A 14,778-nucleotide genomic window follows, 5' to 3' on the forward strand; every position below is an offset into this window, starting at 1 on the left:
AGAATGTAGAACGCATGAACTGAACTTAGATCCGCCCGTTCGTATGGGATCCGACGGCTGACAAATTAAAACTCGTCTGTCCAAATTCCTCGAACTTTTCAGTGTTTTCACACACCACCCATAATAAATTAATAATAATAATAATAATAATAGATTCTTCAAATTCATCATCCTTGATTTGAATATATTAATTATTATAAATAAATCAATCAATTACTGTTAAGCTCGACAAAAGAAAATTGTTACTATATGGCGGATCCCATTTCCGCACCAAAACAAAGAGTGGTCTGCGGCATCGGTGACATCCATGGATACATGGACAAGCTCCAGAACCTGTGGTCAAATCTCGAAATCGCCGTAGGCCCATCGGATTTCAACACAGCACTCATCATATTCTTGGGTGATTATTGCGACAGAGGCCCCGATACCCAGAAAGTGATCGATTTCTTGATTTCTTTGCCCACAAAATATCCCAATCAGACCCATGTCTTCCTCTGCGGCAATCATGACCTCGCATTTGCTGCATTTTTGGGGGTTCTGCCGAGCCCACCTGATGGGTCTCCATTTTCGGAGACGTGGAAAGAGTACGAGATGAATGAGGAAAAAGAAGGTTGGTATAAAGGGGAAGGTTATGAAAATATGCATTTGCAAGGGCGGAGGTGGGCTGGCAGGATGGTTGGGTTCAATCATGTCAAGAAGACCGAGTACAAGGGTTCAATTTACGATGCAGGTCCCACTTTTGAGTCGTATGGGGTTCCCCATGGCTCTGCTGGTATGGATGTTTTCAAATATTTGAGCTTTCTTTGATTTGGATTTTTGGTTGAAAAAGTTGTCTTTTTTGGTCTAATTTTGTAACTTGGTAAATGACTTGAGCTTCTTAAATTTTCCGTCACATGATCCAAAATTGAGTATAAATGAGACATATACTATATTATGCAGGGAAGTCCTATCAAATTTTCATTACGAACAACTATTTACAACTTAAGCTCCAAGCTTTCGAACAGTCATGTTGAGCTTCGAGTTTGGTGAATCGAGTACATGTTGAAAACCGTTAGTCAATTAGGTTCATCTCACAATCCTAAAATGGATAGATGGAATTGTTTTTTATCCTGGTTCCAAAGGAGATTGTGGATGCCGATTTAGTTGGAAATGCAATTGTAATGAAGTTTTGGTTACTTTCCTATGATTTCCACGTAATACTCCCCAGCTTAATGAATTTGAATTTACATTTTATAACGAGTATATGGAAGGGTTTTTCATGAATTCGATTTAGAAATTTGTCTTTGGCCACATATCCTGGGTGTTTTTTTAGGTTTGAGTCAATAGTTTGATCCCCGAGAATTCGAATTTAACAGATTTAATGAAGGCAGTCTCGGAAGAACACAAGAAATTTCTTGCTGATTTGGTTTGGGTCCATGAAGAGGTGAGGGAGCATCTACTCTACCTTCCATCTTGTCTGACTTTTCCAACTAACCTTATTCAGGGCAGATTGATTTTATGTGGAGCGATGACATCTTGGAATTCTGATGAACATCCTGTGTTTTCTTGATTTTGTAGGATAATGTCTATATCCAAACCGAACAAGGGTTGCAAAATTGTAAACTAATCGCTGTACACGCTGGCCTAGAGAAAGGTAAAAGAGTTGTAGAGCAGATAAATCATCTCAAGTCCAAAGACACGAGAATCCCCAAAGTTGAAGCTCTAAGTGGAAGAAAGAACGTCTGGAATATCCCCGAGGTAATTCCTATCTTTCCGTTACTCTAAAACAAGATATTTTTATTTTTAAAACAAAAACACCTACATTTTTGCATATTTTTATGTAGGAATTGACTAGAATTCCTACTATTGTGATAAGTGGTCACCATGCAAAGGTTCATATTGAAGATTTCAGATTGATAATTGATGAAGGTGGCGGCATTGAAACTAATCCTGTGGCGGCAATTGTGCTTCCTTCGAAAAATTTGGTTCGAGACTCTGATAAATTGGTAAAATAGTTTCGAGTTTGTCGGGTCATTAGAATTTCTTTTTTGAGAGGCGGTCATCAGAACTTATTGCATCTTAGAATTGCAAATATGTTGCACCATATGCAATTTTTCACATTTGTACCACATTTTTAGACGGCAACGGCAACGGCAACTTTCTGCGTATCGAGGGCCATAAATCATAAGCTAACTGGGCCTAAATTTCTTAACATTCAGTAAAACAGAAGACGAACCAGAATTTGCCACTCATGTTCATAAAAAGATAGAATAGGACTAATTGTTTCATTCAGTTCTGAGAAAAGTCCGCCGAAGCAAAATTAAATTTTAAACCAAGGGAAACAAACCTAAGGAACTTATAAACACTAAGAACTCGTATTTGAAATAACCAAACTCAGTTGATTTAGCTGAAATCATGTATGCCAACAGCAAAAATGCAAAAGGAAAGACAAGAAATACCTTCAACAACATTGCCATCGCACACGTTTCTGGTTCGGGGATTTTAACTTTTTCTTACTCTATTTGATATCTTGGTTATCTCCTACTCCAAGTCGATTGAGGCAATGGATATATTGGTTAACTCTCATTTTTTTATATCTTACACCGTTTTATGATTTCAAACTTTATCACGAGTGAGTTCAATAGTCAATATCAAACCAGCTGAAGCCATCGTATTCTTCAGACTCAACGGGAAAGTTGGGGCACTATCAAACGCAAGGACAGGTGGCCGTAAGGTACCGTCGATCGTAATCCTTCAGTATCGTCGCTTTGTGGCCAGAGAACCGCCCCTGCAGGAGGATCACCGCCTTGTTTGGCTTCAGAAACTTCACCTGTGCGGTGGTTGGCCTGCTGAGGAAGCGAAAGTTCGGTAAACGGTGCGTGGTAGGGGTTAGTGTTTTCAGAACTCCAGGGCTTACCAACTACTTGGGCTCTCCATTAGAAGTTATATGGGCTTTCGATAATAGACCTAATCCTTCCCTGGGCCTTTGACATAGGACACCCTTGAATTTATGAATAATTGAGGCCCATTAAGGGATGTCAGGTGCAGTTACTCGCTTGTCCCCACATTTTTTCATATCGAGTGCTTGTACTTTTTTTTTCACTCGATAATATTCACTATGTTTTGGATTGAATTATATGACGGTATTTATTTACTATTAATCGGAATATTCACCATAAATATGGGTTATTATTAATTTATCAACATTTAACAAAGTCTATTCGGCATATTTGCGATAAATCCTATTTAGTAACTATCTTTACTTGCCCAAATAGTTTGAAAAAAAATGGCACCTCTGTCACATCTTGTAAACTTCCCATTTTCTCTGTGACCCAGAAAATAAGAAAGTAGTATAATTTCCCTTGGGGTAATAATTGTTCATACAGACAAAGTAATGTGTAGAGAATTGGAAATTTTAAGTTGCTACAAGCTACTGAAGCTAGCTAGCTGGTCTAAATGAACAGGAAATGCATGTTATCCGCACGTTTACATACATTTTTAATTAATAAATATCTACAGTCTGATATTTTTCAGATAAAATATTGAATAAGCAGTCATTGGTGTAAGCGTGCCAATGAAAATGCGATATTTAATTAATTAAAAATGAATGTAAACGTGCGGATAGCGTGCCAATGAAAATTAGACACGGGTTTAGAAGGTAATTATCATTCTAGAGAAAGGATGATTAAGGTTTAGTGGTCCTAATAAAGTTGCTCAAACCTCTAATTATCTACTATCTTGACTGCAACAAAATAATTCAAGCTCTTGTGCACTGAAGCACAACATTATTGTTTATATATGAAGTGTAATTCCAAGGTTTTTTTTAGTCGTCAAGATTCAAAAAAATTAATTATAATAAAGTGCAGATAAAGTAGCTAGGTCAAAGATTTTTTTTTCAAGAAGTACAAAGTATATATGTGTGTTCCTTACATCCTCCATAATTAAGGCCACTTTTATATATATATCTAATCCATTCAATCTTTTGTCAATTACTTGTGTTTTTAATGTCTGATAGTACACGATTTGAATCAGGCCGGAAATTTCATGAATCTGTCCGTAAGGTGGAGTTTGGTAAATCGATTGTTTATGTACTAATAAATCGGATTGGGAAATGGCCCTCCAACTCTAGATGCGTTTATCTAAATAATTTGGATATTTATAATATAAGACGTCTATATTTTAAGGGTTTTTTGTAATAATTTTATCTGAATTTAGTTTAATCACTAGACTTTAATTTTTTTTACTTTTTTATTATGCGTCAGATTGATATCGATGGTCCTTTGGTCCTAGAGTAGGTCTCTTATGAGACGGTCTCACGAATCTTTGTCAGTGAGACGGATCAACCCTACCGATATTCACAATAAAAAGTAATACTCTTAGCATATAAAAAGTAATATTTTTTCATGGAAGACTCAAATAAAAGATCAATCTCACAAAATATGACTCATAAGATCGTTTCACACAAATTTTTATCTTAGTTCTTATTGATAATCTTGGGGATCAGTGTGGCCCATTTACGATAACATTCTTTATTATTATAAACATTTATTATTATAAACATAAAAAGGACAACTTCAGCGTTACACGTCAGAAAACCCTAAATATCTAACAATAAACCCAACTTGATTGCTTATTTTAACTAACCCCTTGTTGTTAACTCAATTTAATTAACGTAATTTGATCTTATATTCGAATTTTATAAAATATTAATATGTTTCTTATGGAATTTATTTGATCAGTTACGTTCTGATTCTTTTGAATGAATTCAAACAATTTTTATTCGTATTTAATAAAATTCCAATGCATCAACGTCAAGTTAAATTTGATTTGATATTCTAGTATCTTGCTAGTTTGTAATATATTTATTATTATTTTTCTATAAATATATTCAAAATAATATGAGAAGGTGATAAGCTATTTGAACAAAATATAGCAAAATGAGCTTGAAATCGAATATTGAACTTGTAAAAAACCAAAGGTTGTGATTGGAAGGAATTATTCGATTTAGAATGGAATTGATTTGAGTAGGGATTTGAATAGAGAATATGACATTACACTTATTTTGGGTGCATATCAAATCTATCATAATCATCACTGCATTTGCATAATTAAGTTAAAGGTGTGGTAAATTTAAAATCTATCAAATATAAATTCATCCAAACAATCAAACTCAAATCCCTCCATCCAATCACGGCCTAATTGAATTCAAACCTTTTCAATTTGCCATTGATCAGCACGAATTAGCTCAATTTGAATAATTTGAGCTCGAACTCTCCTACAAAAATCTATATTTCAAGTTAAAAATATCGGCTTAATTCCCATTGTGTACATATATTAACAAGTACTTACGCCGTTTCCTCGCGCTTTAGTTCATGAAAGTCCGTAGTAGTACTATCTTAAAACTTAATGAACTAAAACAGTTAGGCTAATTATAGATGCATGGTTCATTATTTTGATTATAAAATTAATTAATGCTTCAAGCATATAACCTGACAGTAAGGGCTCTTCATATATACTTTATATTTTTTTTTTTGGAATTTTTTTTAAATAAAAACCTCGACATTTAATCGGTGCTATGTGCGCAAGTTGACATTTTAAATCCATATCTCGTTTAATGTTTAACTTTTTAAGACACGAGTACTGTAAAAACCATTCCGGTTCGGTTTGTTAAGGCAAGCATTAGGTGTAACTAATATTGGTACATTTCTTGAAAACAAATTAAAGAGGGATCACTAAATCCTTTAATTACAAGCAAACATACACACTGCTACTAGCATGATTTCATCCTTAATATATTTATTCTACATCAGACAAAAATTCTTATTCTTGAAGTAAAATGCGACCTCGATTTGAAAAACGCGAACGGAAGTCCGGGTTTAATTCTTTAGGGATAGTTCCAGAGGTTATCATCTTGTGTATTTTCATCTGCATCGAAACAAAGGGGTGGTGGAGGACTCATTAGCATTCCCTGAGCCATATTTAACAGGACATTGGGCATATCAAAGATCAAATCTTCGTCAACAAACTCATCCACGGGAGGTGGTGTTTGGAATGTGTTCCTGCCGCTGCTAATAGCATCCACTGCTGCAGCCACAGCCGCCGCGGCACTGGCGGCGGCGGCCTGGATGTCCTGTGGGGAGGTGGAAGCTGGGACGGGTAAAAAGGGAGCTGAGTTTGGGAAGTTGAGTTCAGCTTCTTTGCCTTTAAGGGCAAGCGAAGCCACATCATAGGCCACAGCCGCCATTTCGGCGGTGGCGAATGTCCCAAGCCATATTCTGTTTGGTGTTCTTGGCTCCCGGATTTCGGAAACCCATTTTCCGCTGCTCTTTCTACGTCTCACCCCGCGGAATGTTTTTCTACCGGAAAAGATGTTCGCTTCTCCTTCAGATGTTGGCGATATGCTGCTACCGCCTCCTTCACTTGATCGTGGGTACATTGTAGCAGTGTATATATATATATGTATGAATAAATCCAATAATTATGTGTATAATTAGTATTATTTTTGCATTTGCATGAAGCAGTGGACGTCTAAAGATTAGGGCATCCATTTATACACAGAAATCTTTGTTTCAGAGCTCAGATTTGAAGTGCCAACCAGTTCATGAATGGTAAGATTTGAAAATTTTGGTGCATGCCAGTTGTGGTGTTGGATTTCTGGGTTGGATAGCGTGTTCATTCTCGAATTAACCCATATATATATTTATTTTAGGGTAAAAGAAGTGGTGATCGAAGATTGATAGAACAAAGTTTAATGATTAGATTTGAATGACATGATGGGAACTTTCTATTTTATTTATTGGGTTTTGCTGGAATCGGACAATGATGTGGATGGATTACACGGCTAGCTAGGACTTCATGCATATATACAAAAGAGATTATAGTATTTGGATGTTTAATCAGTTTAAGTACATTAAATGTGGATATCGTTATATAAAATATTACATTAACAACAATTACAAAATAACATTTGATCAATTTTTAACGTTTATACCGACTGTTTAAATATTAAACCGATTTATATTTAGGGTTATGAATTTTGGAAGTGAAGAACGAATTTGGTGGATGAAATTATAGCGAGGCCGTTTGTCCCCAATTTCCTTTCCATCACTTCTTTCGCAAAAGGAAAAGATATTGAAGAAAAGTATTTTTAAAATAAATATATTAAAAAGACTAGGGAAAATTATATTTTTTGTCTGAAATGTGCATTTTATCACTTTTGATCTTGTAATGAATTTTCATTTTTACTCATGTAATTTAAATGTTTTTTTTTCATTTTTTGTCATTTAATGATAGATTTTCGTTTTCAGTCATGTAACTTATATGCTATTTTCTATTTTTAGTCATGTTAAATGTGAATTTGTAATTAGAGTAAGTCTCATGTGAGACCGTCTCACGGATCTCAATCTGTGAGACGGGTCAACCCTACCCATATTCACTATAAAAAGTAATACCCTTAGCATAAAAAGTAATACTTTTTCATGGATTACCCAAATATAGATCCGTCTCACAAAATATGACCCGTGAGACCGTCTCACACAAGTTTTTACCTTGTAATTATAGTCCCGTAATTTCATGTCTTTTTTCTTCATTTTTTGTCTGTTTTTAACGAGAATCCATCGGGCTTACTCCCAAGTAATATTCTAAAAAAATTATGAAACATATGCGAGTTTTCTTCCAGAAATTCAAATAAGCATCCATGCACACACAAAAAAAAGATCGGCATATTTTATCAATTTATTTCCATATCTTCTAAACTAAATCCTACATATTTGATTAATCGATTTTGATTAATTTACTCATCATTTTAAGTATAGAATGTCATAACTAAACCAAGCACTTGCAAATCTTCATGTTATAAAAAATCATAACCAGATCAATTATTGGAAAGACTAAAAAAAATATTATACATAAAGAAACACGTAGTGTTTATATCTTATATTATACACACAATATTGTGTCACGCCGTTACTCTAAAGTCTAATTATTGTACAACAAACTAATAAATACTTGAAAATATGAAGGCCGACAACGTTTTATCCTTATTAAACATTATTACGTTATTTCTAAAGTTTTCCTTACTTTTCTTTATTTTTTTCCTTGTAAGTTATGATTAATATAATATATGTAATTGGCAATTCAACTTGCGGTTTCACAGTCAATTTGCGAGACGTTCAGCATGTTGAAATGGATTAGGTTAAGGAAAATAGGCCAGCAGAAAGAAATCGAAAGATGGGCCAACCAAGTAAGGAAATATAGAAGTCGAGAGAAGAACCTGGGGGACAGGATTTACACACACACACACACACACACACACACAGATATATTTTAGTCTGTCAAAAGCTGAAAGAAAAATAGAATTAAAGGACAAAAATATTAACAGCTTAAAATTGAAGCAGCCAAGTGAAGGCCTCCTAGATTTTTACTGTTATATCACACAAAAACAAATTTATGAATCTTAATCCGATGGAGATTTATATTAGTTTATAGGTACATGGTATAAAACTTTGCCCCTCACTTACCAACTAAACATATACAAGTCTATTTATTGGAAATGTGAATCTGATTACCCTTGCATGCCTTTGTTAACTTGGCTCCACTCGATCGATTTATCAGTAAATTAAAGTCCAAGTGCAAATTAATGGCAATGTCCACAGTCTGTTAAATCTATGATCAAAAGTTTTTTTTTTATTACGAATGCATCTCGACTGTTGCGTGTATATCCGCAGTTGGGTAGGAAAAAGAATAGGAATAGGAATCATTATTCGTTTTAAAAACAATTTACAAATTGGTACGTGACAATGATTTCTTATTTGCTAAATTCGTCGGCTTTGATACCCACAAAGGGAACACGGTTTCAAAGCAAATTACATGGGCCCATTTTCAATTTTTTTTTTTTTTTTTCACAATCAAGACGACAATGAAAATGAATTATTCGTAAAACAAATATCGGCCAATTTTTTTCCCCATGGCAGCTTCAATTTTTTTATTTTAAAATTTTCAATCAAGTAAAAATAATAAATATTATTAATAAAATATTTAAAATGGTTATTATAAATATAAGTTTTATTATAATATATAAATAAAGATAGTAGAATTATGTGAAAATTTATGGAATCCAACAAAAAGTTGTTTTTAGGTTTATGGTTGTGTGAAAATGTTTATAAAAATCGTAAGTTTTTAGTTTTTGATGTGGCGATGATATATAACGTAATAAAGTTAAATTTATAAGTTTAGAATCTCGGTTACCCCATAGCGAAAGAATAATAATAATAATAATAATTATTATTATTATTATTATTATTATATATATATATATATATATATATAATAAAATAACAATATTTATATCAGAAATATCTGCTAAAGAAGTGGAAAAAATTATTTCTAATTGAAAATCCTTTACAAAAGCATATAAAGAGGAGTTAATTTTTTTTTCCCTGTGATTAAAAAGTCTTATTTAATGAGGGGCGCATTTAATATGAATAAATATAATTAAATTTAACGTCAGTTGCAATAAAAAGGATATTAAAAAAAGCAGCGTAGCCCCAAATTTGTAACTCATTTGTCCGGCCAGCAATCATATCTTATAAGCTCCAATAACACCATTATTCATGTTAATTAACTTCATATTAATTAAATTTTTTGGATTAAAATATTAATTTTAGTGAGAAATGTCCGTCCTTTTTTTCTATTTAAACTATATGGGCAAAATACAAAAAAAAAAAATTTAACTTTTCAACTTTAAATTTTTATTTTTCTATGTGAAATACTCAAACTAAAGACAAGTTTGACCAAAATCTTAATACAAAAAATTAATAGAAAGGTCCACCTGGACTATAACCCGGGTGGACCATAAGGTTGCTTCTCCTTGATTATAGTTGACCCAAAAAAAATCCACATAATACATAACAATTTTTAATGTAAATTAATTAGGGAGAACTACATTTTAGGTCAATAGAGTTGCAATTTTTTTTTAGTGATTTTATAAGTTAATTCACTATTCTATTCCACTAACATGCAGGTTTTTTTTTTCGATTTTAGTTCACTATTTTGCACCTTCATTTTCAATATTAGTAATTTTTTATCGAAACGCTGACGTGGCATCGAAGGTTATACACTAGCATCAGCATCATGTGTACATTTTTTGTGTCATATTAATATTTTTTAGCTCTATTTTATAATTTAAATGAAAAATATCTGAAATTGAAAAAAAAATATAAATTAATGCTTTTTTAAAGGGTAAAATTAATGTATTAAGATTGAGTTGACTGATAATATGAAAAAGTAAAAAATAAAAAAAATTATGATACCAAAAATATCATTCTCTCAATGTATTAAGATTGAGTTGACTGATAATATGAAAAAATAGATAAATTAAAAAAATTATGATACCAAAAAAATCATTCTCTCAATCAATTAACTAACTAGCATAAAAGAGAAGCCTAATTAAGTTGAGTGAGTATCATGTGAGAATGATCTGTGAGACGGGTCAATCCTACTCATATTCACAATAAAAAGTAATACTTTTAGCATAAAAATAATATTTTTTCATGGGTGACCCAAATAAGAGATCTGTCTCACAAATACGATCCGTGAGACCGTCTCACACAAGTTTTTGCCAATTAAATTTGGGTAGCGCCATGCGACATCGGTAGCATTAAAGAGTTGTGCGTGGGCTGATCGTGTCATAAATTAGAAGAGGCCAGTCTAGCTGGTCTCAGCCCCACGTGTGTATTTGATCACAATTTACTAATGGCGCCCTCCATATTTTTATTTATTATTAATGGTGCATCGCTCAAAATCTTTAAAACATGCAACAAATTAAATGTCATGATTTGAATGTGTTGCATTGAGAAACATGCAGTTGCTCGCTAATATATGACCATAATAATTGCCCTTTCACGATGTTAATACGATCGAGTATTTTATTGTGTTTTTTTTTATTGTTACGATAATGCGAGGCTAAAATTTTGTTTTAACATGAGATCAAAATCCACTGAATATTTTAACTTGCAAATGTTTATTTTTTTTATTTTGATTGAGATTTAATTTGTATTTTCATTGCCATTTACTATTCCTTCTTAAATTCAAAGACCACCAAAGTTGTGCGCACTGCTACCTTTTAAATTATGCACGCAACGAACCTGGTTTTAAAGGCGAGGGGGTCTAGGTCGGTCGGTATGTCACTAAACAAATTTAGGTTTTTAATTTATTATAATGATGAGAATTTTTTTATCCATTATGTCACTTCTTTAATCACAAATTCTTTAAGATCACCTGAATTATAGCGGATTTGAGATTTCTTGAATTGCTAATTGAATCATCTGAATTATAGTGGATTTGATCAAATTTATTACATGTTAACTCAACATTGTCAATAAAAATTGGGATAGACTTGTTTGAAATCCTTATCTCAAATCACAAATCAATTAGTTAAATCATTAACTCATCATCAATCGGATGAGAATTTAATTTAATTATTTAAAATCTATTTTTTTAATTACCACCATTGATTTTAAATTAAGAGTAGGTATCTTGTGAGACAGTCTCACGAATCTTTATCTGTGAGAAGTGTTACCCCTACCGATATTCACAATAAAAATTAATATTATTAGCATAAAAAGTAATATTTTTTCATGGATGACCCAAACAAGATATATGTCTCACAAAATACGGCTCGTGAGACCGTCTACCACAAATTTTTACCCATTTAAAATCCCATAATTCTCCAACCCACCGAGACTGATCAATACCATATCTCTTCAACGGTCAACGGCACCATGAACTGATTACAAGTAGGGATGCAAATGAACCAAACCGTTTGCGAGCTATTCGAAGCTCGGCTCGATAAAAAACTCGTTTGAGTTCGTTTGTTAATCATATCAAGCCAAACTCAAGCTCGAAAATTTAATCAAACCAAGCTCAAGCCTAAGGATATTCGGCTCGTGAACATGTTTGATAATAGGCTCGCGAGCTAGAGCTCGAGCTCGACTTGTTTAGGTGGCTCGTAAACTCGAGCTCGAGCTTGACTTGTTTAGGTGGCTCGTAAGCTCAAATTTGGCTCATTTGTTGAGTTGACAAATAAAAATATGAGTATTAATGTCAATGGAAGGAATTGAACACAGAAAATAGTTGAAAAAAGATGAATTTACACCACATAGTTACAATTACATTTTTTATCTTATTTGCATATCATTATAATAAAATGTTATTTAAAACATAATAAATTAACAGAAATATATTAACTTATTCTTTTTTCCTCAAAAAATTTACATCACCAAGTCATATACACGTTGAGTAACTTTACCAATTATTATCCTAAAATATTATATTAAAAAGAATATAATGAATTTATATTAATTAAAAAAAATTATTTGGAACACAGCGAATGAAGTATTAAAGGAGTGAAATTATTGCAATGTTATTTATATGGTGATATCAGTGTATGACGAATATTTGTTATCTGGATACTGGATATATTATTTTGGGATGTTCAATAATATATTGAGTTTATATTTTTTTTATTTTTTTTGTCTCGTTTTTGTTATTTATGAATGAATTTATATTTTTATGTCTGATTTAAAATAAGTTCATAGATAGATTTAATTTTTAACAAGCTCAACCGAGCTCAACTATAAGCTTTGGCTGAGCTCGAAAACGAGCTGAGCTCAAGATAGTCTTGTTAAACATGATAAACGAGCTATTTAATGAATCAAGCTCAAGCCCGACTTGAGGAATTTAAAATGATAAACGAGTATTAAGAGCCGAGCTCAAGAACGACTTGTTAAACATGATAAACGACTATTAAGAATCAAGCTCAAGTGCCGACTTGATAACAGAATAAACGAGCTTTAACGAGTCGAGCTCGAGCTTTTGGGATTGAGTTATCGAGTTCCAATCTAAACATGGATCGAGCCGGGTTTCACCGATGAGTTGGACTGCCTCTAATTACACCCGTTCTGCCCATAATTGGGTCATTTGTAAATTCCACGCTCCAGATTCATTTGGCGTTGAAGTTGTGTAAATGTGAGTGGATTAGATAAAGTAATTAATGGCAATATATTACGTTAAAATTTAAGTCTTTTATGACTAGTTTGACCGGGTGAATCCAATGTATTAATCAATAATATCCAAAAAATTGGAATAAACCGGTAAAATGAGTAAAACAATAAATTTTAACGATAAAATATGGACTATTAATGTAATCAAAGTTTAATCCCAATCAACCAAACACACCCTCCTAAAGTACTATTATCAAGTGTTAACTACCGATTAGCCTACTATATATTCAATGCCCGTAATTAACGAATATCATTAAATTTCACATGCTTTTAGTATAATGTTGTCATCACAAATGTTTGTTGAACGAATTTTTTTTTATGCATTGATTGTTTTTCTCTTTTGATGTAATGAAATTTTCATTCGCATCCAATCAAAAAATACTTTGTGCATCAAAAAAATATCTTTATGTTAATATACTCGAAAAATTGTCCTCTAAAAAGAAAAAAAATTAAATGAATTGATATTTGTTCTTGTCTTCTAATTTGAAATTTTTTCTTATAAATTATCAAAATATTTGCTAGACGGCGACACAACCAAGATGTTTAGTTTTCGCGGTTGGATCACAACATATCATGTAACTTCTATAAAAATATGAGAGATTTAAATGATCTAATGATGTTGAAATATGAAAATAATTATTTTTTATAGACGATAAACTAACTCTTTTTTTTAGAAAGTCCGCCAAATTTCATCAGTCGTCATTTAGAGGTCAAAATATGATCAACATAAACTCGAAGCAAACAGAAACATAGGAGGCACTGTAAGTTCACTTCTGATCCGAACAAGTCAGTAAAAAGCTGTGCGAAAGCTATAGTAAGAAACACTGCAAATGAAAAGTGAAATTCGTAAAGCCAAGTTAAAGTAAATACAATGTTTTATTAATGAGCTAGCTGAAACAAATTAAATGGTGGACCATTTTCACCATATTTTAAATTAATTTAATGCGTGACGCGTTCAATGCGACCTCGTTAATTTGGGCAACATTTTCCGTACTTATTGAATATTTGCCGTCTCTTAAATATAACAATAAATGAAGAGTGTTAATATATATTTAAATAAAAATCTAAAGGATGTAAGTACCTTTGTTTAGAGGACTTTTAAAAAAAACAAAAATTTATGTGAGACGGTCTCACGAGTTGTATTTTTTGAGACATATCTATTATTTGGGTCATTCATGAAAAAATATTACTTTTTATGTTAAGAGTATTATTTTTTATTGTGAATATCGGTAGTGTTAACCCGTCTAACAGATAAAGATTCGTGAGACCATCTCATAAAAAACATACTCTTTCAAAAATTGAGAAAAATCGGCTAAAGTAGCCATGATATATGAAGTATTATTATATATGCATCTTGAGTTACTTTTGAGAGTTTATTGATAGATTAAAAATTCAAGCAAATATTATTTTGTTTAAAAAAAAAAAAATCAACCACTAGATTATTCGCTAATATGATCGCATAATTCTCATTATCTTAACTAACCTTGGTACTTGTATTAAATTATCATCGTTTAAAAAATAATATAAAAATAAAATACATATAATTTTCTGATTGAGGTTAGACCAAAATCCAAGGCAACATCCTCAGAAAATATGTATATTAAGTAAAGTTAAATGGGGAATTAAATGTGCGTGTACGGATTAAAACTGTAAGTTGTTGTCTCACATGGACCGGTGGTTGTGCTGTATTTATCTTTAATTCGTGTGTATATATATATATATAGAGACAATGGGTCCT

The 14,778-nt window shown here is 32.2% G+C and overlaps 2 protein-coding genes across 2 annotated transcripts; one reads left to right on the forward strand and one right to left on the reverse strand.

Annotated features, from left to right (window-relative positions):
- Positions 1–172: 172 nt before the first annotated feature.
- LOC140825537 (tyrosine-protein phosphatase RLPH2-like) lies at positions 173–2,147 on the forward strand. The gene is made up of 4 exons (XM_073187378.1): positions 173–772; positions 1,356–1,423; positions 1,558–1,737; positions 1,824–2,147. The coding sequence occupies exons 1-4, from the start codon at positions 250–252 to the stop codon at positions 1,992–1,994; spliced, it is 942 nt and encodes a 313-aa protein (XP_073043479.1). The 5' UTR covers positions 173–249; the 3' UTR covers positions 1,995–2,147.
- Positions 2,148–5,653: 3,506 nt separating this feature from the next.
- LOC140828049 (ethylene-responsive transcription factor ERF024-like) lies at positions 5,654–6,853 on the reverse strand. Its single transcript, XM_073191018.1, has one exon. The coding sequence runs from the start codon at positions 6,413–6,415 to the stop codon at positions 5,864–5,866; it is 552 nt and encodes a 183-aa protein (XP_073047119.1). The 5' UTR covers positions 6,416–6,853; the 3' UTR covers positions 5,654–5,863.
- Between the last annotated feature and the right edge of the window lie 7,925 nt (positions 6,854–14,778).

The sequence above is a fragment of the Primulina eburnea genome, chromosome 3 (assembly GCF_022965805.1).
Source record: "Primulina eburnea isolate SZY01 chromosome 3, ASM2296580v1, whole genome shotgun sequence".
NCBI classification, from domain to species: domain Eukaryota; kingdom Viridiplantae; phylum Streptophyta; class Magnoliopsida; order Lamiales; family Gesneriaceae; genus Primulina; species Primulina eburnea.